Source organism: Dermacentor albipictus, chromosome 7, assembly GCF_038994185.2.
Source record: "Dermacentor albipictus isolate Rhodes 1998 colony chromosome 7, USDA_Dalb.pri_finalv2, whole genome shotgun sequence".
Classification (NCBI taxonomy): Eukaryota; Metazoa; Arthropoda; class Arachnida; order Ixodida; family Ixodidae; genus Dermacentor; species Dermacentor albipictus.
In genome coordinates this window covers 126,690,952-126,717,355 of record NC_091827.1, presented here as the reverse complement: position 1 = coordinate 126,717,355, position 26,404 = coordinate 126,690,952, and the positions used below count along the sequence as shown (strand labels likewise).

At 46.7% G+C, this 26,404-nt stretch overlaps 1 protein-coding gene across 11 annotated transcripts in view; it reads left to right on the top strand.

The window, feature by feature from the left end:
* LOC135907090 (Kv channel-interacting protein 4-like) overlaps positions 1–26,404 on the top strand; it is a 431,449-nt gene that overhangs the window by 347,269 nt on the left and 57,776 nt on the right. For all 11 annotated transcript variants that reach the window (XM_070522693.1, XM_065438759.1, XM_065438758.1 and 8 more), the window contains 2 exons: positions 966–1,028; positions 7,217–7,493. In XM_070522693.1, the coding sequence (XP_070378794.1) occupies positions 966–1,028; positions 7,217–7,267 (114 nt within the window). In that variant the 3' untranslated portion in view covers positions 7,268–7,493. The remainder of the gene's footprint in view (positions 1–965; positions 1,029–7,216; positions 7,494–26,404) is intronic.

The following is a 26,404-nucleotide window of genomic DNA, read 5'->3' as shown; positions in this document are numbered from 1 at the left end:
GGGACGGTCGAAAGTCCATTTTCGGAATCTGGCGCCGAAACTAAAGCTGAGCTGCGACGTCACTCACGTCACTCATAGCTCATTGCGACGTCACTGATTTCAAAGTAATCTTTCGTAATTTGGCGGCATCGGATGAGTAATGATTAGTGAAAGATGCCATATTCAGCCCTTGACTCCTTCGGAAGACAATGTGATGGGTCTTTGCCACTAGCTAGGCCCTAGCAGACGCCGCTGAAATGTATGACGTCAGGGTAGGCTCGCGCGGGAACTTCAAGGCAGTCTCGCCCGCCGTCTTTTGTTTTCACCTCGTCTTTGGCCTGCCAAGCGTTATCTCGCGGTAAGAGTGGTGTTTTTGATATTGCGGAAGGCCAATTTATTAATGCAGAAGAAATAGTTTTTCTCTTTAGTGTCGCTTTAATGCTTCAGGTGTGTTCAGTTTCTGGTTCTTTGATGTCATAAGCATTGGGCTCCTCCAGCCTGGGGGACCGACCCGCTCAGGAACGCATGGCGGCATATAAGCACGTGTTCTATATTCTTAGCAGCGGGCGTACAGAATAAAAAAAAAGGCGGCGTAACAGATGCCGCGGCGGTAACAATAGGGCGGTCAGTAGTTCACGAGAAATTCACGAGGCGAGAAGTAGCAACGGCTATAAAAGTGACCGGGACACAAAAAGCTGTGCGTAGTTAAGCGCATTGTTTAGGGGGCAGGGCCACTTGTTCTAGTTCTGCTGGCACATACGTTGGAAACACTATACGTTATTGTTGCGCGACACTGAATGAGAATAATAGATTTATTTGTTTTAGTAAATGGAATGGTTATATTGCATATAGCGCTTGGGCAATCATATCCATGGGCGATATGTCTTGATCATTTACTTCAAACTCCAGTCAAAGTACACTGCGAGGTGCGCATATTCTAGGGTAAAAATGTAACTGTCCGTGTTTTGACGTTCCCCGTTTTTCAGAAACTGGACCTGAACAATGACGGCATCGTTACGTACGACGAATTCATCGAAACCTGTTTACTGGTAAGATATTCCTTCTTACCGTAAATTATTAGATATAAATATCAGAGGCACCCTCAGTGAAAACAACTTCTATATAACTGTTAAATGACGCTTCTGTAATATCTTCCTGACGGTACCTTTCACGCAATCGCCAGAGATAAAGCATCAAACAGTTTTGGAATAGCGTTAGCCTCCTGAAGTCCGTGAAACACAAGCATTTCGCGGCAAAGTGGCGAAAAGAGACGGCGAAGTCAGTGAAACAGCGGCTACTTACACCAGGTGCAAGCGATCAATGTTTCACGCATTTCACCGTCAAAGAGCGCATCGCGCCTTGTGCTAGAAAAGTTACATTGAATGAAGGTTAGCCAGAGGTGACTACTATGCTATTATTATTATGCTTATAATAATAATAATAATAATAATAATAATAATAATAATAATAATAATAATAATAATAATAATAATAATAATAATAATAATAATAATAATAATAATAATAATAAGTCTATTAGTATGCTTTATTATTCATTATTATATGCCTACTTTTTTATCGAACAGCCGAAGAAAACTTGAATTTAATAAAGAAAAAAAACTCGCCCTTAAATTAAGACATTGGACGCGATTGTGCCGCAGGCAGCACCTTCGAAATTGAGAAATATTATGGCAATAAAAATGTTTACTAGTTTAATCCTCCTTCACGAATAATGATTTGCAATAGGCATAATATGCAGCATTTAGCTCAACACTGTTTCTGTCTTTTACAATATTGCAACCGACCATGGCAACTTCGGCCATTGTATGTCAAGTTACAAGAACAAAAGCAAACTGGCGCGTGTCCCAGGAGGGTGGATCTCCGCATGGCTGCCATTAGCTGTTTTCGAGCAGACGCTCTTTCGACGCTAGCGCCAAGGTTCCCTTCAGTTACGGCCCTAAACGCTGGGCGATGCAGAAGCAAAATGGCGGCGTACGCGATTGTTTGCGTTCTCATGGCAGCAGGAACAGCAGCCGCGCAGCGCCTCCCCTCCCAAACGTTTTTCTTTTCGTTTTGTTTTTATTTTGCCGACCAGCTCCGCTCACTTGCCCCCTTTCCCCCATGCCGCGCGCGCCGCTTACTTTTTTTTGTTTTTACCTGTACGCGGCGCGTTCTTTTTTCATCGCGCGCGTGCTACGGCGCACCACGCGCCAGCTCGCAAGCAATGCCCGCGCTACGCAGTGCATAGGCATTGCTTGTGAGCTGGTGTGAGCTGGCGTTGGCACGCACGCAGTGTTGCCCATACTTATACTATACCAGCATGTGCCGGGTCATTAAAAAATTCCACTTCCAACACAACAGATCTTTGGACTCGCTTTATTGAGTTCGTTTCCGAAAACATATTTTTTATATAACGTGGTATGATACACGCTCAAAAAATGAGCAAAAGTGAAAGGTGCATGACATATACAAGGGTACTAAACACAAAAGTTCACAGAGGGTGAAATAACAAAAGAACGCGCTAGAAACCGCGGATGCCGTTTCATGTGCACACACATAAAAAGATTTTTATATAATGCCCTCAAGACCGAAATGTAGACGAGCTTCTGATATATGCACTAAGATATATTGCACAAAACTGGACATGTATGACATAGTCATGACAACTATAAAAAGGGAAAACTCACTGGTAATGGCAAAAACAATGACACGCAATTGCTACAAAGGAAACCCATACGGGTTCCTCTAAAGAAAAGCCTCATAGTTGAAGAAAAATTCGTCCTGGTTCGGGACTCGAACCCGGGACCACCGCCTTTCCGGGTCAGCCGGTCTACCATCGGAGCTAACGTAGCTATTCTAAGCTATTCATAGCAATTGCTACGAATAGGTGGATGTCTGATTTTTGCTTTGCTCAATCCTAACCTTGTTTGATTGAGAGCCACACAAAAAAAAAGAGCTTACTTATAAATCGGCACGAAAGTATATGAAATGCGCGACGTGTTCATTACTGCTGAACAAATTGAGAAAGACATTGCAGAACAAAAATTACATTGTACTAAAACATGAAATACACATTATCACATTAATGTGCACTTGGCCACCACTTTAGTAGCGGTGGCAAGGGGAACAGAAGATGGTCGGCTTTTGCAGCACACATAGAAAACATTCGCAGGAATGCTTATTCCTTAATGAGAGCCCAGGTAAAATAAGCCAACAACACGACTTCTTTTTGACCCGAATGCAATGCTTAGCAATAAAATTACGTCACTTAAGGCACTGAGTCGTATCTACTGGGCACTCCTTTGTATAATAAAAACGAACTGCAAAAATCTGCATGTAGAGCACTTGCAATGCTCATGCTTTTCAGAAGAAAAAAATGCGTATCATGCCTACACATAAAGGTTGTTCGCGTGGTTTTCCCACTGGTGGTTACTGAAAACACCAACAGTAATTTTTCAGCTGTTAGTACGTTTGTAGAACGTGACACACAGAAAAAGCTCTGAGGGCGGTATGGAAGGCTGGGCAAGTTACTGAAGTTGCAGAATGAGACTTGGCACAGGAAAACACAAGTCATAGACCAAGTGGCAATGAGGAGGAACATCTATTTGTCAGCTTGCTCTACCGGGAAAAGGCAAGTGTAGCACAATCAAGGCGCAACGACGTCCGGAGCTTCATGGAGCCCACACATGGACAGGGCTGTGTTCGTGTACATGCGCCTTCTGATGTCCTTGGGTCTTAACGCTCACCTTTGTCTTTACGCACCCAGGACAACAGTGAAGGGCTTGTTTTGAGGTATTTGTGCACCACTGCACGATGCATGAGCGGTACGAGTCGTGAAACGGCTGAAACATCGCGGGGCACAACCACACAGCTACCGAGGACCACGAAACTGACGAAACTACCCACGCCGGTCAACGCGCAGCAGCGCAAGCTTCGCGACAACAGCAGATAACGAAACATGAAACGTAATGCAGCGGGCTGAGCTGGCGCCGGGCAGGCGGGGCCGCACTGCGTGCGCGCGGAGACAGTCGAAGGTGAGGGAGTTGCGAGGGAGGGCGAGTGGAGAGGAGATGGGGGGAAGGGCTCGGCCACCTAGATCGGTGCGCGTGCGCGTGACGATCTACGAGGCCATGCAAGAGAAACGGATTTTCGGGTTCGCCCAAGACAGAGATGGCGCCAATTAGCTCTGCCACCGAAACCGGGGAGTTTCCCCTAACTGCCTGTCCGTCGAAGCCATGCTGACTTAAGGAAGTTTACCGATTTCAGCTTCTGATAGGACAATCGTGGTTTAAAGTTATGCATGGAATTTTTAACCTGCTAGAGCCTCTTTCAAATATTTCAACTTTACTGTGCAAGCGATGGCGCCGAGATTGCGCATTTGTCAGTAGTTTGAATTTGGCCAAAGGCATTATACAACGAATGACGTTAGGCTTCTCCGTTTGAAAGTATGGAAATTCAATTGAAATTTATGACACTAGGAAGATAATGGTCATTATCTGTGCCCGTGTGGCGCGGGTATTACTCGCGCTTTAGAGTCTACTATTAGATTGCATCTCGCTAGACCTCTCCAAAAAACAGATAAATTGCCGCATGGATTGTTGTTCCTTAAGAATCAGTGAACTATATGTATACCCTAAAACATAGAATTGAAATGGGTGCTTTCTCACAAACCGCACGCTGTTTGTACGTGCAAATGCTTCAGTGTCGAATCCTTGCGCAGTACAATATGGTCCAGCGCAAGACTCCGTTTTAGTATTTTTGCTGTTTGTGATGGAAGAAATAACGAGCTGCCTAATGAAATCAACTCTTTGAATAAAGCCGTCGCAGACGATTGCGTGTTTTAAGGCAAATTCGTAGGGTTCTTTTCTTCTGCACACTGACCTTGGCAAGATTTGTAAGTGATGTTCCACGTGGCAAATGATTCCCGACCGAAATAAATTCATAGTGCTGTAATTATCGATGGCGGCAGTATAACCCATAAATCCCTTTCGACGCGAATGTTAACAGAGGTCAGCTTGAAACAGTCAACTCGCATATGTATCTTGGTATGCACATAGCTAATAAGCTTTATTGCGACGAACACGTTACCAAAGATATTAGCAAAACCGATCAAGCGCTCCAAGAAGTAAACAATAAATTTTCACGTGACCCGCACCTAAGATTGGCTTCTGTACAAAGCACTCATCATACATAAGCTGGAGTACGCCTGAGATGTGTGGGATCCTGGGCAGCACACAGTAGTAGAAGGAACTGAATCAATTCCAAACCGATCAGCTCATTGCTTTTAAATATTGACGCAAAGTGAGTATTTCTTCAATAAAGTCAAGCCTAGGTATCGTTAGCTTACACGTCAGACGATAATTTATTTTGAAACAAAGGATTATAAAGTAACGACGCAAGTTAAAAAAATAAACGTGTCATATGTTTCACCCTTAGCCCACTGACCGCGAAAAGTTCTGGTCCTTTTTGCCCCAGGAATGCATTGTTCTACTCTTCTTTGGATAAGACGCAAGCTGACCTAGCGGGAAACCCTTGTTTAATTTATAACCTACAGTTGGGCCACAAGAGCATTCAAAACAGGCAGTAAGTGACAACATGCTGCCTACCTGATCCTAAGTTTACAGCTATAGCTTTACAATTCTTTGATGTTTGTTTTGTTTTGAATATCTTTATTTATTTATTTATTTATTTATTTATACAATACTGCAGGCCCAAATGAGGGCCCAAGCAGGAGGGGCAGAATACATAAATATTTGCATATGCACGTGCTTATATATACATACAGACATGAAAAGAAAATACAAAAGCAATGCAACATATGTAAATATTATAAGAAAACAAAAAATGAAAGCGACGACTAATAAGATTAAGAGAAGGTACACTGAAGGAAGGCAACTTGACAAACATTTGAACTGTATCACACGCATATGTGAGCACTGGCAACCACTATCGAGACAGGGAAAAAAAAAAGTACCAGAAGTTGAACGAGCGCTCATTGCAAAATACTGTATAGAATAAGGATGATGTGGAAAGTATTATACAATATTCACGTTTAAAAAAAAGAAGAAAACAGTAACAAGGTATTTGAGTCAGTGTGCACGTGAGTTCTGTAAGATTTCCAGAAATTTGATGTCGGCATTTGTTTTTCTTTTGGCTGTTCTATCTTTTGTATGTGTGATATGTTCACCCACTCTAAATTCCGAATGGGCCCTGAGTGTAATCTAATAAGCCAATGAGCCACGTTAGACATGCTAAGAGTTCAATGCTTACCATACTGTCGTCGCGTGACGTGCTTGATCGTAGAATTAGCGTCATGATGCGGGGAAGAATGAGCCTTTAAAGGGCTCCGCAGCGACTCCGCGTCATCAACGCAAATGCTGTGGCACCATTTGCTAGGGAGACATTGAAACGCTCTCCGGGGTTGGTGCTTTTTTTGGTAGGATTAGCAATGTCAAAGTAACGCACCTGATCTCCATTTTTACGTCAAAACATCGCGTATACATTGTCCTCAGTGTAAGCAGGGACGGAGCGATATCTTACGTTATCATTTATTTCTAGTCAAAACGCTGAGTAAGTAGTAAGGGGCACCTGACAGATGTTGCATATGGTTGTAAACTGCTTCGACTAAGTTCCAGCACAGCAAAAATAAATAAAGGTGAAAACTGAGAACAAAGTAGATGGGAGCCCACTGCTAATTTTTCGCTGAGAATTTCTGCAGCTTTCTTGTGTGGGCGTCTGGGCGGGAGCTCGTCATTCTCCGATGATTCTGGATCGTCGGTGGTATATCTTCACTGTCGGTGCTACATTGCAACCACCAAGGGACGCGTATTTCAAGGAATAAGCTGGTTTGTGTAATGCCTGACATGTCGTCTCGAAGCCAAGATAAATAAAAAAATAACTATGTGTACTTTTTCGTCCTTGACCAAAAAGCCCAATTTTCAGTGGAGCTCTTTCCTTCGAGCAGTTACCTAAATAATTTTATTAGCCTGCCGAATAAAGAACAGTATTTAAAGCTATACCAGAGAACTAATCGGACGTGGTCTCCACATCTTGAAGATTTAAATTCCATGTCAAACTTACTTTTCTCAGTACATATGGAGACATGCGTGTAAGGCACGTATAATTCCCTAAACAACGCAGGTATAGACATCAACTTTGCGCGCACATCAAATGTAAACCTCATACGTTCAGTAGAAGAAACATCTGATACGTTGTGTCGTACTGCATCTTTTTACAGGACGAAAACATTGTTAAATCTCTGAACGTCCTGGACACCGTGCTGGACTGAAAGGTGCTTTCTTCAGTGCCGCATGCCAGTTGCTGACAGCTGGGCTCCACCATAGAAGATGGGTGTCAGTAATTGTGCGGATTACTTCCACATATTTCGTTCCATCCTCAGCGCTGCCTGGACCCGAGCCATCGTCTCTCACATTGCACAGTCATAGAGCATCCCACCTCTGATTCCTCTTCTGTCAAGAATTCTTCGGCAGTGCTCGGCCAAGCTCTTTTTCATGGTGAGTATGCACGGCTCTTAGAGCCCAGCTCCAATGGACGCGGCCGTTTACTGTGGGCGAACGAAGAAAAAATTTCCCCCTTCCACGTGTATGTGCTCGCGCCAAAAATAATTGCACTTACGCTGCATCTGAGCCCAGAAATAGTGCAATGTAGAAAACGCTTCCGTGGTATAATGTGCGTAAGGTTCAGACAAAATAGTAACACTGTCTCCTCTAAAGTTTGCGCTTATTATTCTATGCAAGAACCAACTAGCCCGGCAACATATTGTAATGAGATATAGAATGCGAACCTCGTGGGGACTAGCGCGCTGGAAGCGTCGAACAAAAAAATGGCTGTGGCTTAGGTAAGGTTAAGCCCAGGATGCGAAGCATACTAGCCTTTATTTTAGTTGTTGAACCACTGTTTAGCCTGGTGAACTGCTGTTGCTTGGCTATATTTGGTTCGGCTAGACGAAGAAACAACTCATGCATTACTGCTTCGCCTTCAAGAGTGGAACGCGACAGCGTTCCCGTCGACCCGCCAAGGGGTGTAAGACAATGGGCTACAGGGCAGCGACTACGCGCCCCGCATTGGACGCGGTGAGCGTCGAGCAAAGCAGCGTTCGGCGCGGCAACGAAATGTGCGCCTGAGCAAGAGACGCACGCCTTAGAAACAGCTCGTTTCTAAGGCAACACCGCATTCACTAGAGGCGCTTTTGTACCGCTTTGAAGCATCGTACTCGTGGCTCAGTGGTAGCGTCTCCGTCCCACACTCCGGAGACCCTGGTTCGATTCCCACCCAGCCCGTCTTGCAAGAGTTGAGCCAAAGCCACTTCTCCTCTGTCGTGACGTCACGGTGTCACGTGGTTTCAAGGCGACACCGCCGCGCCTGAGGAGCTGGGTTGAGCTCTCGTAATATGCTTCGCATAAAAAAACTGAACCCATAGTTCTGCATTGTGTCGCTGCTTCCCTTGTGTGGTGTCTTCCTTGTCCTGGCTCCCTCGATGCCACCATAGTGAACGTGTCAAGTTTACTTGAACAGTAGCCTGCTGAGTGTTTCCACTTATTTAGTTCACATCATCTTAAATTGTGTGAGCAAATCATTTTCATAAAGAAAATGGAATATGTAGGCAAAACACAGCTTCCGCAAAATGCCCATTATTTGCACTTACACTTGAAGGATCTATGAATTCTGCAGTGCCTCTTGATTATGGCACAGACAGACAGACAGACAGACAGAGAGAGAGAGAGAGAGAACTTAAGTGAGAAGGTACTGAGAAGCTTTGCCCTAGGGCAGAGCTGCGGGCCGCTCCCACGTGGGGACTGGTAGGCCGAGCATAACCGCCGCATCGTGGGCTCTCTGGAGAGCCCAAGTTCGATGTGCATATTCTGAGCTCCGGATGGCAGAGCTCAATTCTTGTTCTGTGATGCGATTGGGTCCCTGTAACGAGCGGCATCACCAGAGCATGTGTGCGAGATTGCTAACAGCCCCACAGTCGGGGCAAGTGGAGCTGAAAGCCTCTGGAGTGATCGTGTGGGCCAGGTTTGGATAGCACATCGTCTGAAGCATGCGTAAAGTGGACGCCAGAGTTCTAGCCAGTTTGATGTGAGGGGGAGGAAAAGTCCTCCTACCGAGGTGATAGTGCGTAGTAATTTCGCTGAAAGTAGTGAGAATGTCCCGAAACTCGAGAACCCCGGAGTCTGAACTCGATCCTGCTCCCGCGCGGTGGGTTAGCGCGCGCGCTTGGGTGTGGGCGATGTCATTCAGATTGGGAAACGAGTCAATCTGGGGGTCGAGGTGAGCCGGAAACCACGTGATGGTGTGCGGAAAGATGGTCTTGTTCTTGAGAATCTTGTGAGCCTCCTCAACGATGGACCCTGAAGTGAAAGCCCTGACCGCCGATCTCGAATCAGTGAAGACTTGTGATCTGCTGTTGTCTAGGAGTGCTATAGGAACTGCGGCCTGCTCCGCTCTGGTTGGTGTTGAGCACTTCAGGGAAGCCGCATTCACTATCTGTCTGTTGTGATCAACGAGGGCAATGGCATCCACTGTCCATATTGGGCTGCGATTGTCCATATTGGGCTGCGTCGACAAAACATGCCGAGTAGGGATCGTCCTTGGTACGCTTGAGGAGGGCGAGGGCTCTTGCCCTGCGTCTGCCTACGTTGTGTTGAGGATGAACATTACCGGGAAATGGTGCAACTCGTATGTGGTTCCTTTGATTTTCTGAAATTTCATGTTTCCGCTCTTCCATGAGGATAGGGTTGATCCCAAGAACTGCCAGTATCTTCTTTCCAGCCGGGGTAAAGCATAGACGGGCCAGTTGGGCTGACTCCTGGGCCTCAATTATCTCGTCCAACGTATTGTGGACTCCGAGTTGCATAAGGAGGTCCGTGCTCGCCCGTAATGGAATGGCTAGTGCTTTTTTAATACTTTTTCTGATGAGCGTGTTTAATCGTTTCTTCTCGTAGTTATACCAGTTGTGCATGGCTGCCACATAAACTATGTGACTCATGAGGAAGGCGTGGAACAACCTGAGGAGGTTGTCTTCCTTTAAGCCTCCACGCCTATTCGAGACTCTGTTGATGAGTCTCATCATGTTCTCAGTCTTGGCTGTGAGCTTGTTGAGCGTCGTATTGTTACTGCCATTGGATTCGATGAACATGCCAAGGACCCGAATGGTGTCTACTCTGGGGATGGTACAGCCGCTTTTGGTGTGGAGTTTGAGGTTTATTTCAGATAACGGTTTCCAGCCTCTAGGTTTGGGACCTCTCCTCACTGGCCTGTAGAGAAGGAGCTCAGACTTGCTCGGGGAGCATCTAAGCCCCGTATTTTCCAGGTACATCTCTCTTTCATTTAGAGCCTCCTGTAAGCCTAATTCAACAGCTCCTTCGCTTCCTCTGGTGCACCAGATTGTGATGTCATCAGCGTAGAGCATATGATTGATCCCTTCCATGTTGGAGAGCCTTTGCGATAATTTCTTCATGGCAATGTTAAAAAGCAGTGGAGAGACTACCGCTCCTTGTGGCGTGCCTGTGGGGCCCAAATTGAAATTGTCGGATCTGAGGTCACCGATTGTGAGCGTGGCCTTGCGATCTCGTAGGAACGAGCTTATGTATCTCTGGAAGGCGTCTCCCAAATTGAGCTCTGAGATGGAGTTCAGAATGTGAGCATGGGATACATTGTCATAGGCTTTCTCCAGGTCTAAGCCTAGGATGCCTCTTATATCTCTTGTGGTGTTGTCACTGATTTGACATTTGATGAGTTTCATCAGGTCTTGCGTTAACAGGGCCGGACGAAAGCCGATCATGTTGTACGGAAACAATCTCTGTTTCTCGATGTGCTTAGAAATTCGATTGTGTATGACATGTTCCGCTACCTTCCCCATGCAGGACGTGAGGGAAATGGGTCTGAGGTTTGAGAGACTCGGGGGCCTTCCAGGCTTTGGAATGAGGATGACTGAGGCCGTTTTCCAGGACTCCGGGACAACCCCTCGTTCCCATATTCCATTAATCTCCTCTGTCAACCATTCTATAGAGCAGTCGTCCAGGTTTCTGAGGGCGCGGTTGGGGATGCCATCAGGACCAGGGGCAGACCTGCCATTTAGATTCTGGAGAGCTTCCCTTACTTCGCATGCCTTGAAGGGGTTATCTAGCTCGGGGCAAGACGAGCCTTTGTAGGGGGGATAGCCTTCGTCACTCGAGTTGCCCAGAGGCAGATACTTGCGAGTATTACTTGCGAGCAGATACTTGCAGTATTAGGAAAATATGAAACCTGAAATCCGACTGGCGCAAATTACAAAGTGAACCACGATTGAGAATTATCAACTTGAATTTCTTAGGAGTGCTGTTCTCAGGCGAGTTGGAATAGCATTCTCGAAGAGTTGCGCACTCAAAGCATGAATAACAGGAAGGCACATGGACGTAGTACAAATGGCAGCTCTCGCGTTTGCATATCCGTGTGCCTTTACGTTGTCGGTGTTTAGAAAGCAAACCTTCCCAGAATAGAATTTCTTGCCTACAAAAAAAAAAAGACCAATATGAAATTTCGAAAATGTAAGCACGTGACATCTAGAACACTAAGACGAACATCCCGTTTTCGGTAGTTTTGTTCCACTTGCTGGTATTTTCAACAATACCAAGTACTTGTGTTTTCTATTTACCGGGCCTGTCACGCAGTTTGAACGAAATTTGACATTTATATTGGTGCATCATAGACGATTGAGGGTCGCGGTATATTGTCAGTGGTTGTCGCATATTATCTTGATTATTTTTGAATTAGGATAAGTAATTATGTAACACTATTGGTGCCCATTTTAAAGCATGAGACATATTTTAAAAGCTGTAAAGGGTGCCCAAAAACATTGAAACAACTTGTTTCCATAGCGTTATCTTTCATGTAGATCGATTTTCCGGCCTCCGAAAAGAAAATGACACCACCACACGCGTCTGGATTGCCGTCTACTCAAAAGTGGCTTCTAGAGAACTAAGTCTGCCCGCAATATTACGTCCATTGTTTCCTCAGCATGTCTGTCACATCATCCTTGCTTGCACGCTATGCATTGTAGGATGGAAAAAAGTGTATTTTAAGGTCAGAGTGTCGAATCATCCCAGTGATGACAATATACGCAATCTCTAAGCTCGGAAACTACAGCACGCGTGAGCCTAGAAGCTAACAAAAACCCTTAATGCCAAAGAGTGCGGCATGATTATCAAGCACATATTTAAACAATTTCAAGAGAGCAAACATAAATCCTGAAACAATTTTTCAACGATTCTCACGTTCTTCACGTGAATGGACATTTATTGTTTCACGGAATAACCCGAGCCCTCTGTCTTTGTCGTTTATTCAAACATCACTTCTATTTCTGAGACACGACCGCAGCGCCTACTGAGCGCAGGAAAATGGACGCTGTTTGCGAAAGTGTGTGCAGTTATTTCTTGCCGTTTTTTTGAGAGAGCAGTATATAGTTTTCGCAGGGAGTTGCTTACATTCAGCTGGCATTTTGCGTGCATCGCTGAGTGCATGAACTGCGTTGATTTCGCTTATTTAAGAAGCTCGTCTCCCAGAGACGCCAGCGATGCTCTGTCAGCTTGCCTGTAGAGCGACAAAGAAACAAAATAGACGTACCCTGTTGCTTCGCTTTCCCGGCTCCATAGCAGATTGTGAGCGACTCTCTAGAAGGAGCCTAGTCCAGCGGACCAGCAATTCTTCTAAACAAACATGGCGACAACCCGTGGCATGTCTTCAAACACTGCGCCGATTCCCCTTCAGGCTCGAAATCCTCAGAAATGTTTATTTATTTACTTATTTACTCACAGTGCCACTGTGGCATCACAGTGTGGGGGGAGGGAGTTGGTTGTACATTCGAAGAGTAGTCACAATGACAATGCAAACACTTCATTGTCAGTAATATTAACACAAAATGAAGATAAATCATGCCGTTCTCGAACAGTGTGAGGAAAAAACGACACTTTCAACATCTCGCTTCTTGACCTGAATTCGCGCACTTTATGGTTATGATCAACCCTCTCGTATCTGTAGTGTGGATGAAAAATGCACTTCTCTCTAGGAATAGCAATCCTATTGTAATATATATTGACACAATGATGTAGGGCTCCCGCACCACGGGACGGCGCGCGCAAAAGTCGGCGCCATAAAAGACGATGAAGCGCGTAAGCTGCACGTTCTTCTTCTGGCCCACCATTAAAGAGCAGCGTCTGTTTTGGAACACTCCGCCTTCTATCTACGTTACATTTTTCTGGTGGAGGTGCGGGGTACATGCTACCACTCCCAGATCGAACACCGCCTACAAGCCCAGTACGAAGTCCGGTTGAGCTGACTCCAGTTCACGTACGGATAAGCCGTTGATTTCAAGGACTGCCGCCTGAGTACGAGCCTCTGCCCAATCAAGTCAGGAGGATGAATACATCGGTTCCATCTTCTTCCTCGACCGCGCCGACCGAGGTCATCCTCAACCAGCCGCGAGTCCCCACGTCCTTCCCTGGGGACACCTTCGAGGATGTAGAGGACTGGCTCAATCACTTTGAGCGTGTCGCAGAATACAACGGCTGGAGTCCCGAGTGCAAGCTACGCAACGCCTACTTTGCCCTCGTGGACTATGCGCGGACCTTCTTTGAGAACTATGAGGCGGCCCTATCGACATGGGACTAATTCCGACGGCAGCTAATCAGCACGTACGCCAGCCTCGATCGCAAGGAGCGAGCTGAATCTGCAATTCAGGCGAGTGTGCAGCGGCCGAATGAAAGCGTCGTAATGTTTGTCGAAGATATGTGCCGATTTTTCCGACGCGCGGACCCAGCCATGCCGGAAGAAAAGAAGCTCAGCAACTTGATGCGCGGCGTCAAGCAAGAGTTATTCGGTGGCCTTATACGCAACCCACCAAAGACCGTTGCAGAGTTTCTCGCGGGAGCCATATCAATGGAAAAGGCACTGCAGCAGCGAACAAGGCAGTACAATCGCGATGTGTCGAGCCTATCGTGTGACCCTCTCGCTGTGCCCTTGGACAATACCGACGCCTTGCGGGAGCTCATTAGGCTTGTCGTGCGAGAAGAACTTCAAAAGCTTCAGGTGACTCCGGCATCGGTACCGCGACTCGCTCTGGCTGAGGTCGTCCGGGAGGAAATCAGGCAGGCAGTCCAAGTGCCAGAGCGACGCGAGGCACCACAGCAGGAGGTTCGGCAGCCACAGCCTCGCATGTCATAGGCGAAAGCTGCGCGAAGTTCGCTGTCCCCGACTTTTTGCGATGTGCGCGGCGTCCCGGACATCCATGGTGTGCGCACCGTTGAACAAGCAACTGGCAACTTCAGGCCTCGCCGCATGCTATTCATGGCTGAAACACAACCACCCCGCAAGAGCGACGTATGGCGCACTGAAGACCGGAGGCCCTTGTGTTTCCATTGCGGTGAAGCCGATCACCACTACAGGGCGTGTCCTAACCGCCGAGCTGGCCTCCATAGGTTTTCACTGAATGCGCCGTTCCCACGCAATGGTGAACGGCCCCTGGAGATTGAAGCCTACCTCGCGGACACCAGGACCTCGTTAGCCCCATGATTCCGTGTCCCCTGGTCACCGTCACCCGCCCGAAACAGGTCTTCCAGCCCCGTCTTCACGCCGAGTACAACAAGGCGTCGCTCACCCAATCCTGCCACCCGGGAAAGCTGAGTCCAGCGACCTGCGGAGGTGAGGTCGCTGACGTTATGAACGCTGAATATCCTCCACTACGACGACCGCGATATGATGCAATTGAGACGCAGACCAAACAGTGTAGTTCGATGTCAGTATCTTGCGACGTACCGGCTTCCATAGATGACCACGAAGTCACGGCGTTAATCGACATGGGTGCGGACACGTCAGCTATGAGCTAGAATCTTGCGCGTATACTGAACAACATTTCGACGCAATGGACCGCAACTCAAATTCGTACTGCAGGAAAGCACCTCATAACTCCAATGGGCAGGTGCACGGCACGAGTCAACATTCGGGGCTTTACGTACCAGGGCGACTTCGTCATTTTTCCTGAATGTTCAAAGGACCTTATACTCGGCATGGATTTCCTTCAGGCGACGGTGCCATCATCGACCTGCAAGAGTCTAGAGTCAGCTTCGCTACTACGCAAGCCATAGAAAACAGCAATGGCAATGACCGTGACATCGCGCTTCGCGTAGCTGACGATCACGTCACGTTGCCACCCAATAGCAGCGTGCTTACCCTTGTCCGATGCCACATGGAGGACGACTCCGAAGAAATTGCTGAGGCGAACATGCCCCTGCTTCTTGAGCGCCACATTTGTATAGCCAGAGGGCTTCTTCAGGTGTGAAACAAATGTTCAGTCATTTTGCTAACAAACTTTAGTAACGAATATCGGCATGTACCGCGAAGGATGACAATCGCATTCCTTCGCAAAATAATTGACGTTAATGGCATTGCAAGATTAGAAATCGCATTGTCTCAACAATCTGAGTTACCCAGCCTGAAAGAACGAATTCACGTTAACGCTGCTCTGCCATATCATCAGAAAGACCGTCTACCGAGTCTCGTGAATGAATTTGGAGACCGTTTTTCAACGTAGTCCGAAGTACCGCGCACGTCCATCACGAAGTACCGCATTATAACGGACGAGTCCGCAAGTCCTGTTCGTCAGCATCCTAACAGAGTGTCGCCAGTGGAATGAGAAGCGATCGAGCATCAGGTGAAAGAGATGCTCGAAGACGACGTGATCCAGCCATCCACAAGCCCGTGGCCCTCCCCTGTAGTGTTAGTCAGAAAGAAAGACAACACAATACGCTTCTGTGTAGATAATATAAAGTTGAACCGTGTCACCAAGCGCGATGTTTATCCATTGCCACGCATCGTCGACGCATTGGATCGTCTACAACATGCCACGTTTTTTTTCTTCGTTGGATCTTTGGTCAGGGTATTGGCAAATCGAAGTTGATGAACAGGACCGCGAAAAAACAGTGCTTGTGACACCTGACGGGCTTTATGAGTTCAAAGTTCTCCCCTTCGGTCTTTGTTCCACACCTGCCACCTTTCAGCGGATGATGGATACTGTGCTTGCTGAACTCAAATGGCAAACCTGCCTCGTATACTTTGACAACGTCGTCGTGTTCTCGAGCACGTTTGACGAACATCTCGCACGACTCGAGAGTGTCGTCGCGGCGATCCGTACTGCCGGCCTCACGATCAAGCCAGAAAAATGCTATTTAGGGTTCCAAGAGCTCAAATTTCTTGGCCATGTCGTCGGTCCTAAAGGTGTCCGACCAGACCCCGACAAATTAGCTGCCATAGCCGAGTTTTCGCCACCCACAGACAAGAAGGCTGTCCAACGCTTCCTTGGTTTGTGTGCATATTATAGGTGCTTCGTCGAGGGATTCTCGAGAATTGCTGAACCTCTGACATGGATCACACGCGACGATGTGCCTTTCATTTGGGCGGACGAGCAGCAGCAGTCGTTCAATGAATTGCGCAAGCGCTTGCAAGCGGCCCCAATACTGGCTCATTTCGACGAAAACGCTGACAGTGAAATTCATACTGACGCCAGCAATACGGGTCTCGGCGCAGTTCTTGTGCAGTGGCAAGCTGGTGTGGAATGCCCCATTCCTTATGGGAGCCGCAGTCTCACCAAGGCTGAGAAAAACTGCTCAACAACTGAAAAAGAATGCTTAGCGGCTGTGTGGGCAATTAGTATATTCCGACCCTACCTGTACGGTAGACCCTTAAGGCTGTAAGCGATCACCACGCCCTGTGCTGGCTTGCCAACCTCAAGGATCCTTCAGGCAGACTAGCCCGTTGGAGCCTGAGGTTACAAGAGCACGACATTACAGTTGTCTACCGATCTGGAAGGAAGCACAGCGACGCTGACTGTTTGTCACACGCACCACTCCCTATGACGTCCTCAGATCCTGACCATGACTTGCCATTGGTCGGCGTAATCGACGCCATAAAGATGGCTGACCACCAGTGTGCTGACCCTGAGCTGCTGCCGCTGATCGAGCACCTTCAAGGAGTTGAAGGTGTCTTACCCCGCTCGCTCGTGCGCGGCTTATCATCGTACTATTTGCACAACAACGTCCTTTACAGGAAAACTGCGGACGCGGTCCAAATGCGTACCTGCTTGTCGTGTCGTCGGCGCTGCACCAAGACGTATTGTAGGCCTGCCATGATGAGCCATGCGCGGGACACGTGGGATTCGCTAAGACATTAGCAAGGATACGCAAGAAGTATTACTGGCCCCGGCCTTTTCTTCTGTGCAGCGGTACGTGAAGACCTGCCGTGATTTTCAGCGCTGCAAGAAACCACCAGTTAAACCAGCTGGTTTTCGCCACCCTGTGGACCCTCCTGAAGCATCGTTCCAACACATAGGAATGGATCTACTTGGGCCATTCTCAGTGACCTCTTCGCGCAACAAATGAATAGTCGTTGCTACCGACTACTTAACCCGGTACACCGAAACCGAAGCCATTCCGCAAGCAAACTCGTATCAAGTGGTCAAATTCTTTGTACGCCACATCCTCGTACGACATGGTGCACCGTCTGTTCTCATCACCGACCGCAGTGCAGCATATACAGCCGAAATTATGCAGGACGTTCTCCAGCTGACGCATTGCTCTCACCGCAAGAGCACTGCGTATCACCCTTAAACCAATGGGTTAACTGAACGTCTGAACAGAACGCTGGCAGATATGCTCTCCATGTATCCATTACATCGACGTAGAGCACTAGACGCGGGACGAGATTTTACCCTATGTGACCTTCGCGTATAACACTGCTGTACAGGAGACTGCACAGTTCACGCCGTTCGAACTTGTATACGGGCGTCACGTCGCGTCAACAGTTGGCGCCATGCTACCTCTGATTGATAATAGCCCGACCAGCGACCACACGGAAGAGTTTTACAAAAAGCCGAAGAAGCACGTCAGCTTGCTCGGCATCGTATTCGGAGCCAACAGCATACCGACACCCTCCGCTACAACCAGGGTCGACGCGACGTCCATTAGAATACCGGTGACTTCGTGTGGGTCTGGGCGCCCATCTGTCACCGTGAACTCTCAGAAAAGTTGTTCCGCCGGTATTTTGGTCCCTACAAGGGTACACGCCGCCTCAGTGACGCGACCTACGAAGTCGTCCACTGCAGTTCTGACCCCGGTTCGCTCCGTCGTCATCCTCGCGCTGAAGTTGTTCATGTAGTGCGCATGAAACCCTACTATGCGCGTACGTGAACGCCGAGATGCACCTGAGGCGCTCCATTTCTTGTCGCCGAAAAAACTTTTTCACGTGACCGAGACGGTCGCTTTTCGCATGGGGGGGGGGGGGGGGGGGGCGATCGACACAATTATGTGGGGCTCCCACGCCGCGTGACGGCGCGCGCGAAAGTCGGCGCCATGAAAGATGATGAAGCGCGTGAGCTGCACGTTCTTCTTCTGGCACGCCATTAAAGAGCAGCGTCTATTTTGTAAGACTCCGTCTTCTAGCTACGTTAGAATATTATGAAAAAAATTAAGCCTTAGCTTTCTTCCTCTTACTTCAAGCGGTTCCCATTCTAATTCCTGTTTTATGCCAGAGACACTAATGTATTTACTATAATTCCCAGGAATATAGCGGCCCGCTAAGCTCTGGATTCTTTCTAATTTTTGTCTGTCGGTCTTTGTCGGCGGATCCCATACAGTACAAGCATATTCCAGCGCGAACCTAATTTACGTTTTACATAGTAAATCCCTAGAGTCTTTCGAAAACATTCTTGTGTTACGGCGCAAAAGAAACAACATTTTGCAAGCTTTCCCAGCAACATAATCAAGATGTCGATGCCAACATAGTCTTGAGTTGATGTAGGCACCTAAATACTTATATTCGAGAAAAGTTTGCAGTAAGTGGCAGTTTATGTTATAGAAGTAATTAGGTACGTTCTTTTTCCTTGTGAAACGCATGTGCACTGCATTTGCAAATGTATATTCATGTGCCACTGTTCGCACCACCGGTGCAATGTATTTAGGTTTTCCTGCAGAGCATGTGAATCCTCGGTATTTTTCACTTCTCTGTAGACTACACAGTTACCAGCGAAGAGTCGCATGTAGGAAGCAATATTCTCTGATATGTCATTAATGAACACAAGAAAAAGCAACGGTCCCAAAACTGACCCTTGTGCGACGCCTGACGTGACGGAAGTTACATTTGATTTAGCTCCGTTTATTGTGACATACTGACACCATAAACTTAAATATTCCCTGATCCATTCAACAGCCTTCTCATTCACATTTAAACAACGCAACTTGTGGACTAGGAGACCATGATCAACTACGCCGAAAGCCTTTTTGAGATCAACGAATATGCAGTCAATGATGCTACAACGATCCAATGCTTCGCATACCTCATGGAAAAACTCGTTTAATTGTCTAACAAAGGATGTTCCCTGCCGGAAGCCGTGTTAATTGGGATTTAATAAGGGATTGGGACGATTCATTATGTTCGTGTATGGGATATGCGCTAGAGTTTTACAGGCATTGCTTATTAAGGACATAGGATGGTAATTGTAGAATAATTCCCGAGGCCCGGTCTTATGAATAGGGACCACGCAGGCAACCTTCCAATCTGTAGGAAGAGAATTGGTAAGCAAAGATTTCTTGAATAGGAGAGCTAAAAAAGAGATACGGATTCGGCACACAACTTTATAAGACCATTGGACAAACCATCAGGGCCTCTAGCTTTGGACACATCTAATCTTTGAAGTAATGCAGTAATTCCCATTTCATCTATTTCTATGGGCCCCATAGGATTAAGCTGAACTGGTTCATAAGGGATGTGCTGGGCGGAAATACCGAACTGAAAAAATCATGAAAGGAGTTTACCTTTTCAAGATTGCCATCTATCATGTGGCCATTGTGCGCTATGGTTCGAATGTCTACATTATCGTTACCATTGCGTATAACGTATCGCCAAAATTCCTTTGGGTTCTTTTGGAACCTGGACGAGAAAAAGTAAAAGGAAGCCCTTTTTAGCTTTTGCAACAGCCATCTGTCGAGCATTGTTAGCCGCCTCCAAGTTCGTTTTCGTCAAGGAGTTTCGATTCCTTTTATTCCTTTTAAACGCTCTTTGGCGTTTGTTATGAAGGAGTCGTAAATCAGCATTGAACCATGGCTTATTCTTCCAACGCCTTGGTGACTGCACCCATGAAGGAACAAACCTCTCCTGTGAATCAAACATTTTGTTTTTTAAACTAAGCCACATATCATTAACACTGCAAGTTTCTGACAAGGCCTCGTAAAAGTGGAACGTAAGCTTGTAACGCTAAGTCTATTTCTGCAGTATTAGCTTTCGAGTAATTATGTATCTTTCTTACTGCAATCAATTTTATCTTTTCATAAGACACCTGCATTTGACAAAGAACTGATTCATGATCACTGATTCCTGGCAGGACTAAAGTGGACGAAACCCAAGCTGGCCGATTTGTCAGTACTAAATCTAGTATATGGGTTAGTCGAGTTGCTTGCATCACCATCTGGGTCAATGCGCAATCAGGCATGATGTTTGCGAATACTTTTCCTTCTCCAGAGGCAGCGCCACTCAAGCTATATTGTTGATTGAAGTAGAGCTCTGGTATTTATTTATTTATTTATTTATTTATCATACCCTCAAGGTACGGTTGTACATTGCAGAGGGGTGGGGAAAAGTAAGTAAATAGAGAGGCAAATAAAAAAATAAGGAAAGTAGGCAAACAACATGGCAAAAAACATCGTATACAAAATAAGAATGGTAAATAGAAACTTGTAAGCGTGGCAAAAATACATGGCGTAACAAAATAAAGAAAGGAAAGAACATACGATATAAAAATACAAGCCAAAATGTAAAACAATGACCTAAAAGCAGTTATTATACAGAACAAGCAAACGCAACAATAATTTATAACATGAAGCTTTGAAGAGTGCTTTTAAAGTTATTGGTGTCGATAATGCTTGCAAGTAATGCGGGTAAGTTATTCCAATCTTTGCTCGTTTGGGGAAGAAATGAATATGAAAGGCCGATGGTGTTGCAGTGCGGAATGTTTACCTTTTGGCGGCGGTCTATGCGAGATGAAATGTATGGTGGTGGTTGGACAAAGATAGAACGTAAATATGTGTTATGGTAGTATATTTTATGGAAAATACATATGTGAGATAGTTTTCTACGGGTTGATAACAGCGGGAGGTGAAGGAGAGCTTTCATGTTAGTGACACTCGCAGTCCTTTGGTAGTTGGTGAGAATGAAACGGGCTGATCGATTCTGTATTGCCTCTAGAGACTGTATGAGGGTGTTATGACCAGCGTCCCATACTGATGACGCGTACTCTAGTTGTGGGCGAATGTAAGTTGTGTACAATAAGAGTTTTAGTGATGATGGTGCTTGAGAAAATTTTCGACGAAAGTATCCCAGTGTGCGAGTGGCCTTAGATGTTATGTGATCAATATGAGTTTTCCAGGATAGATTGCTGGCAATGTGAACCCCCAAGTATCGATATGACGTTACACATTCTAGTGGGATGTTATTTAGCGTATAGGTGGGGCAGATGACGTTAGTACGAGAAATCCTCATAGTCTTACACTTTCTAATGTTTAATTCCATGCGCCACGTACGACACCACTCATTTATGTTATTGAGATCCTCCTGAATTAGTAGAATATCTGAAGAATTAGTTATTTTGCGATACAAGACGCAGTCATCCGCAAAAAGACAAATGTTCGAGGAAACGTGAGTGGGCAAGTCATTACTATAAATTAGGAATAATAAAGGACGGAGCACAGACCCTTGCGGGACGCCGGAGTCAATTGGGGCTAAAGGTGAGTTAGCGTCATTAGTGGTTACAAATTGAACACGTGATGTCAGAAACGCGCGAATCCAAATAAATATGGAAGGGTCTATGTTTAGAACGCCTAATTTATGAAGAAGCAATGCATGGTTCACTTTTTCAAATGCTTTAGAGAAGTCGAGAAATATACAATCTGTTAAAAAAACAGAATCTAAATTGGCATGTAGGGCATTAGTGAAGAGGATAAGCTGAGTGTCGCAGGAGAAGTTTTTACGGAATCCATGCTGCATAAATGTGAAGAAGTTGTTATATTCAAGAAAATTAACCAGATGCGTGTATATTATACGCTGCATAACTTTGCATGGTACAGATGTAAGTGAAATAGGTCTATAGTTGTGTGGATCATGGGTTGGTCCGGTTTTGTGAATGGGGATTACTTTGCCAATTTTCCAATCATACGGTAAGGTGCCAGAGTTGTAAGATTGTGAGTAAATGCATTCTAGTAGGATTGAACCGTATTCAGCTGTGTTTTGTAAGAATATAGCGTTAATTTCATCTACCCCACATTATGCTTTAAATTTTAAGTTTTGTACTCTGGCTTTGATACCAGTTGAGTCGAAAACGATGGGATCCATGAAATGGTAGTTAGTTCATTTTATCTCGGGCATCGGATAAGGGGTCTGAGGTGATGAGAATGACTGAGTGAAGGTATTGTTAAGCACAGTAGAACACAATAGGTCAGGTACTGGGTCCCCAGATGTTGTTAGCAATGATATTCCAGTTTTATGGTTCTTTCCCCGTATGGCTTCCCATACGCGGAAGTCTCCCCTTATCACGAGGCACTCTGCTTGTATCATTTCTACGGTTTTGTACAATTCTCGCATTATATCAACCGAGCTTCCAGGGGGCCTGCAGAAGGAGCAAACAGATAAATCTTTCCCGTTTGGCAACCTAATCCGGCATCACACAACATGACCCAAGTGGCACTTCAAGACTGGAGCAAGATATAGTATGATGAGCAAATATAAAGACACCCCCTCCATGACTTTCTTGTCCTTGCTTTAGCATGTGTTCTCAGCTGGAAAACTTCACTATCTCTGATATCAGAATCGAGCCATGATTCTTTGCCCAGAACCACGGAGGGCTCTGTCATGCGCAGTTGGTTTTCAAATTTTTCCGCCTTATTTCTGATCCTTCGGTAGTTCACAAGCAAAAAAAGAAATGTTAGATACTGATGCCAGCTTGTATCACGCACTCTCAACAACCTGTCCTAGACCTTCGACGTACACATATTTTGTATCATTTAGGTACAGCACACCATACTTCAATTTTACACGAGTGCCTCTACTCTTATGCAGCTTCGACAAAACCCACAGGAATTTCGTTTTGCGACGTATAGCCTCAGAAAAATCTTCCGAGATACTAACAGGTTTCCCTTTCAACTTCGCGTTGGCTAAGACGCTTTGCTTTTCTTTCAAAGAAGCAAATTTAGCAATGACAGGTCGTTTTCTTCCTTCGTGGTGTTTCCGTAGTCTGTGCGCGACTTCAATGTGCACGGTGCCTACACCAAGGTCAGACACTATTTCCATGACGTGTCCTTTAGACGTCTCGGGAGGCTCATGAGTCTCTGTATCAGAAATGCCGTAGAATAGCAAAATATAACGGCAGCTTCTGTTTTCAAGATCATCGACTTTTTAAAATAAGTTCTTCACCACAGTTTGGCTGTCTTCGCATTGTTTCCTGCATGTGGTTAAGGTTGGTTTACTACCTTCAAACTGTCCGATAGTTTCATCTATGCTCTAGATTCGCTTCTTTAGGTCATATAGTGCAGTCATACCCTTCTCCTGCTTTACTTCAATAGCTTCTAACTTCGACTTAATTTCATTCTATCCTTCCAGAAGCATGTCTATTGTATCTTGCATATCGGGTCCTGGATTCAACTCGACATCCCCACACAATAGTAACAAGAGAAAGTAAAAAAAAAACATAACTACGCAATAGGATAAAGGGTCGCCGCTCAGAATGCTCGACACATCGCGACTGTGCGCTTGCAAACACAATCTCGGGCGGAACAGGCAAAACATGCAGATCAATGTGAAACGAATCCTTAAAACAATCACCAACCTGCACAAGCCGAAACAATTCCGTGTAACGCAACGGCATAGCTGCGCCGGTTACACGCCCCAAGTTGACACTGATGGTTCCACCTTCTTGTAGGCTACATACGTGTCGATGTGGCTCCCAATGTTCGTAGGATGGCAGTGGACAGTTGTCAAACTCCGCTGTAACACATTTTTTGTTAATGAAAACGTTGAAATGAAGTTCATCGCCGTCGGGAATGAATGATGCTGGTAGCAGAGCGATTCCTTCGTGGTCGACGAGTAGTGGTGCGTCGGCAAAATCACTGGTAACCTGCACAAGCAGAAAAAGACGACCCACTGAGGAGGACCTTTGCATCCTGCGAGATGTATCGGCAACAAGGCCGTTTGGCGATGATTTAAAGTCGTTGACCGCTATCGAGAACCTCAAGCGAGCGCATGGCCGCGAGCTGACGCTTCGTGACAGCAACTCCAACCTTGTCGGACAGGGGGCGAAGCAATGTGCTCCGCTCTAACACCCTTTGATAATGAGAAAGCAGCGACATTCTCCTCCCCGCGGTGCTTTCGTCCTCGATTGACCCTCTTTCCTTTTGGCTCCCGCGGGCGGGCCGCAGTATTCGATGGAGACGCACAATTTTGGGCCGCTTGCGTACTCCAGTTGTCTAGAAAATCAACTTAACGCAAGTCATGCCCTACAACGAGAGCGCTGCCATCGCAGCAGCAGCTTGGATCGCGGCAGCAGACGTCCCCACCCAATTCAGACACGGGCAGAAACTTGCAGTCGCGGAAAGCTGGCGGGAATCTGCAATGCAGAAGCTCGCCGCACTAGAGACATTGCAGTTCGGAGGGGAACAACGCGAAATAGCAGGATACGTGGCGCATGAGCCGGACAACGCAACGCGTGTAGTTCAAGAGCTCCTACTCGACTTCCCGGATGACGAACTGAAAACGGTCATAACCCTTGAAGAACGGGAACTTCTAGCAGCGAGAAGACTTGACTTCTCAACAGCTACACTCATCACTGCCAAGGGGCCAGAGTTACCCAAGAGACCGCTGCTTGGGAGATCCATAACGAAAATACAGCCATTCCGTCCGAAGGTGGTCCAGTGTACATGCTTCACGTCTGCCCCAATGCGCGCAATTTCGTGCGGTGGAAACAATGTGGACTTTAATAACCACCAATCAGCTACGGGACTGAACACTAAAAATTATGGAGTTTCACGTGTCAAAACCATTTTCTGATTATGAGGCCCGATGTAGTGGAGGACTACGGAAATTTCGACCACCTGGGGTTCCTTAACGTGCACCTAAATCTAAGTACACAGGTGTTTTCGCATTTCGCCCCCATCAAAATGCGGCTGCCGTGGCCTGGGATTCGATTGTGCGACCTTGTGCTCAGCAGCCTAATACCATAGCCACTGAGCAACCACGGTGGGTCACTGAACACTACACGAGTGCGAAAGGAATAGGGCGAATTGCAGCAGATCGAATGGGACAAGAGATCCCGGTTGTCCGAAGAAAAAAACAAGCAGACCACATGACCAGATTAGCGGCCGAAAAATGCAGCAACACACGTCCCGGAAAGCAAACACCAGCATCCGACACCCGAAACCATAAAACAATCAGCCACCACCGAAAAACTACACCAACTATCCAACGCTGAAGACACAAAAATTGGAGGACGCTTAAACTTCGCCTTCAAGAGTGGAACGCGATAGCGTTTTCTCACCCGTTCGCACCACCCACTGATTCGCTCGGCATGCTCTTGAGTCACACAAAGACGAAACGTGCACCTGAGCAAGCGGAACGAACCACAGAACTCGGTGTCTCGGAAGGAGAAACGATCTACGCAAGCCAAACGTCGTGATCGGCACGGACAGCGGGGCCGCGATGCGCCATGAAGGCGGACGCGATCATGGGGCTGACGCCTCGATGAGATTGTCCTCTATCTCGCTTGGCAGCACTACGCAGACGCATGACTCCTCACCAACAGCACGGCGCACATCGAAGGGGATGCTTTCCCTCCAGCGCACTACGGCGCAGCGATCACGTCAGAGGCATCCCGCATCGGACGCTGCACCTAGGATTCGCGCTGTGATGAAAAAGAGGAGCCACGTCGCGCGTGCGAGTGGCGCGCCACCTGTCGGGGCAGCACCGTACACTGCGAGAAGGGAGTCTTCTGTGTTTGCCGCAAGAGGGCTCTGCGTGCGCGCCAAGCGCAGAAGAAATGTAACGGAAACGTACTTCGTTACGCATTTATCTGCGACTTCTGTAATTTATATGTTCATGATTACCGACATACACCGCAGTATAACTTTCTACGGCACGTTTCTAAGGCAACACCGCATTCACTAGAGGCGCTTTTGTCCCGCTTTGAAGCATCGAACTCATGGCCGAGTGGTAGCGTTTCCGTCTGATTCCCACCCAGCCCATCTTATAAGTTGTTTTTATTTATGAATGGCCTTCCGCCATTTTTCGCTAAGACCAATGCCGCCGACGCCAACGACACCGGCTTTTCTAAGACACGAGCTCC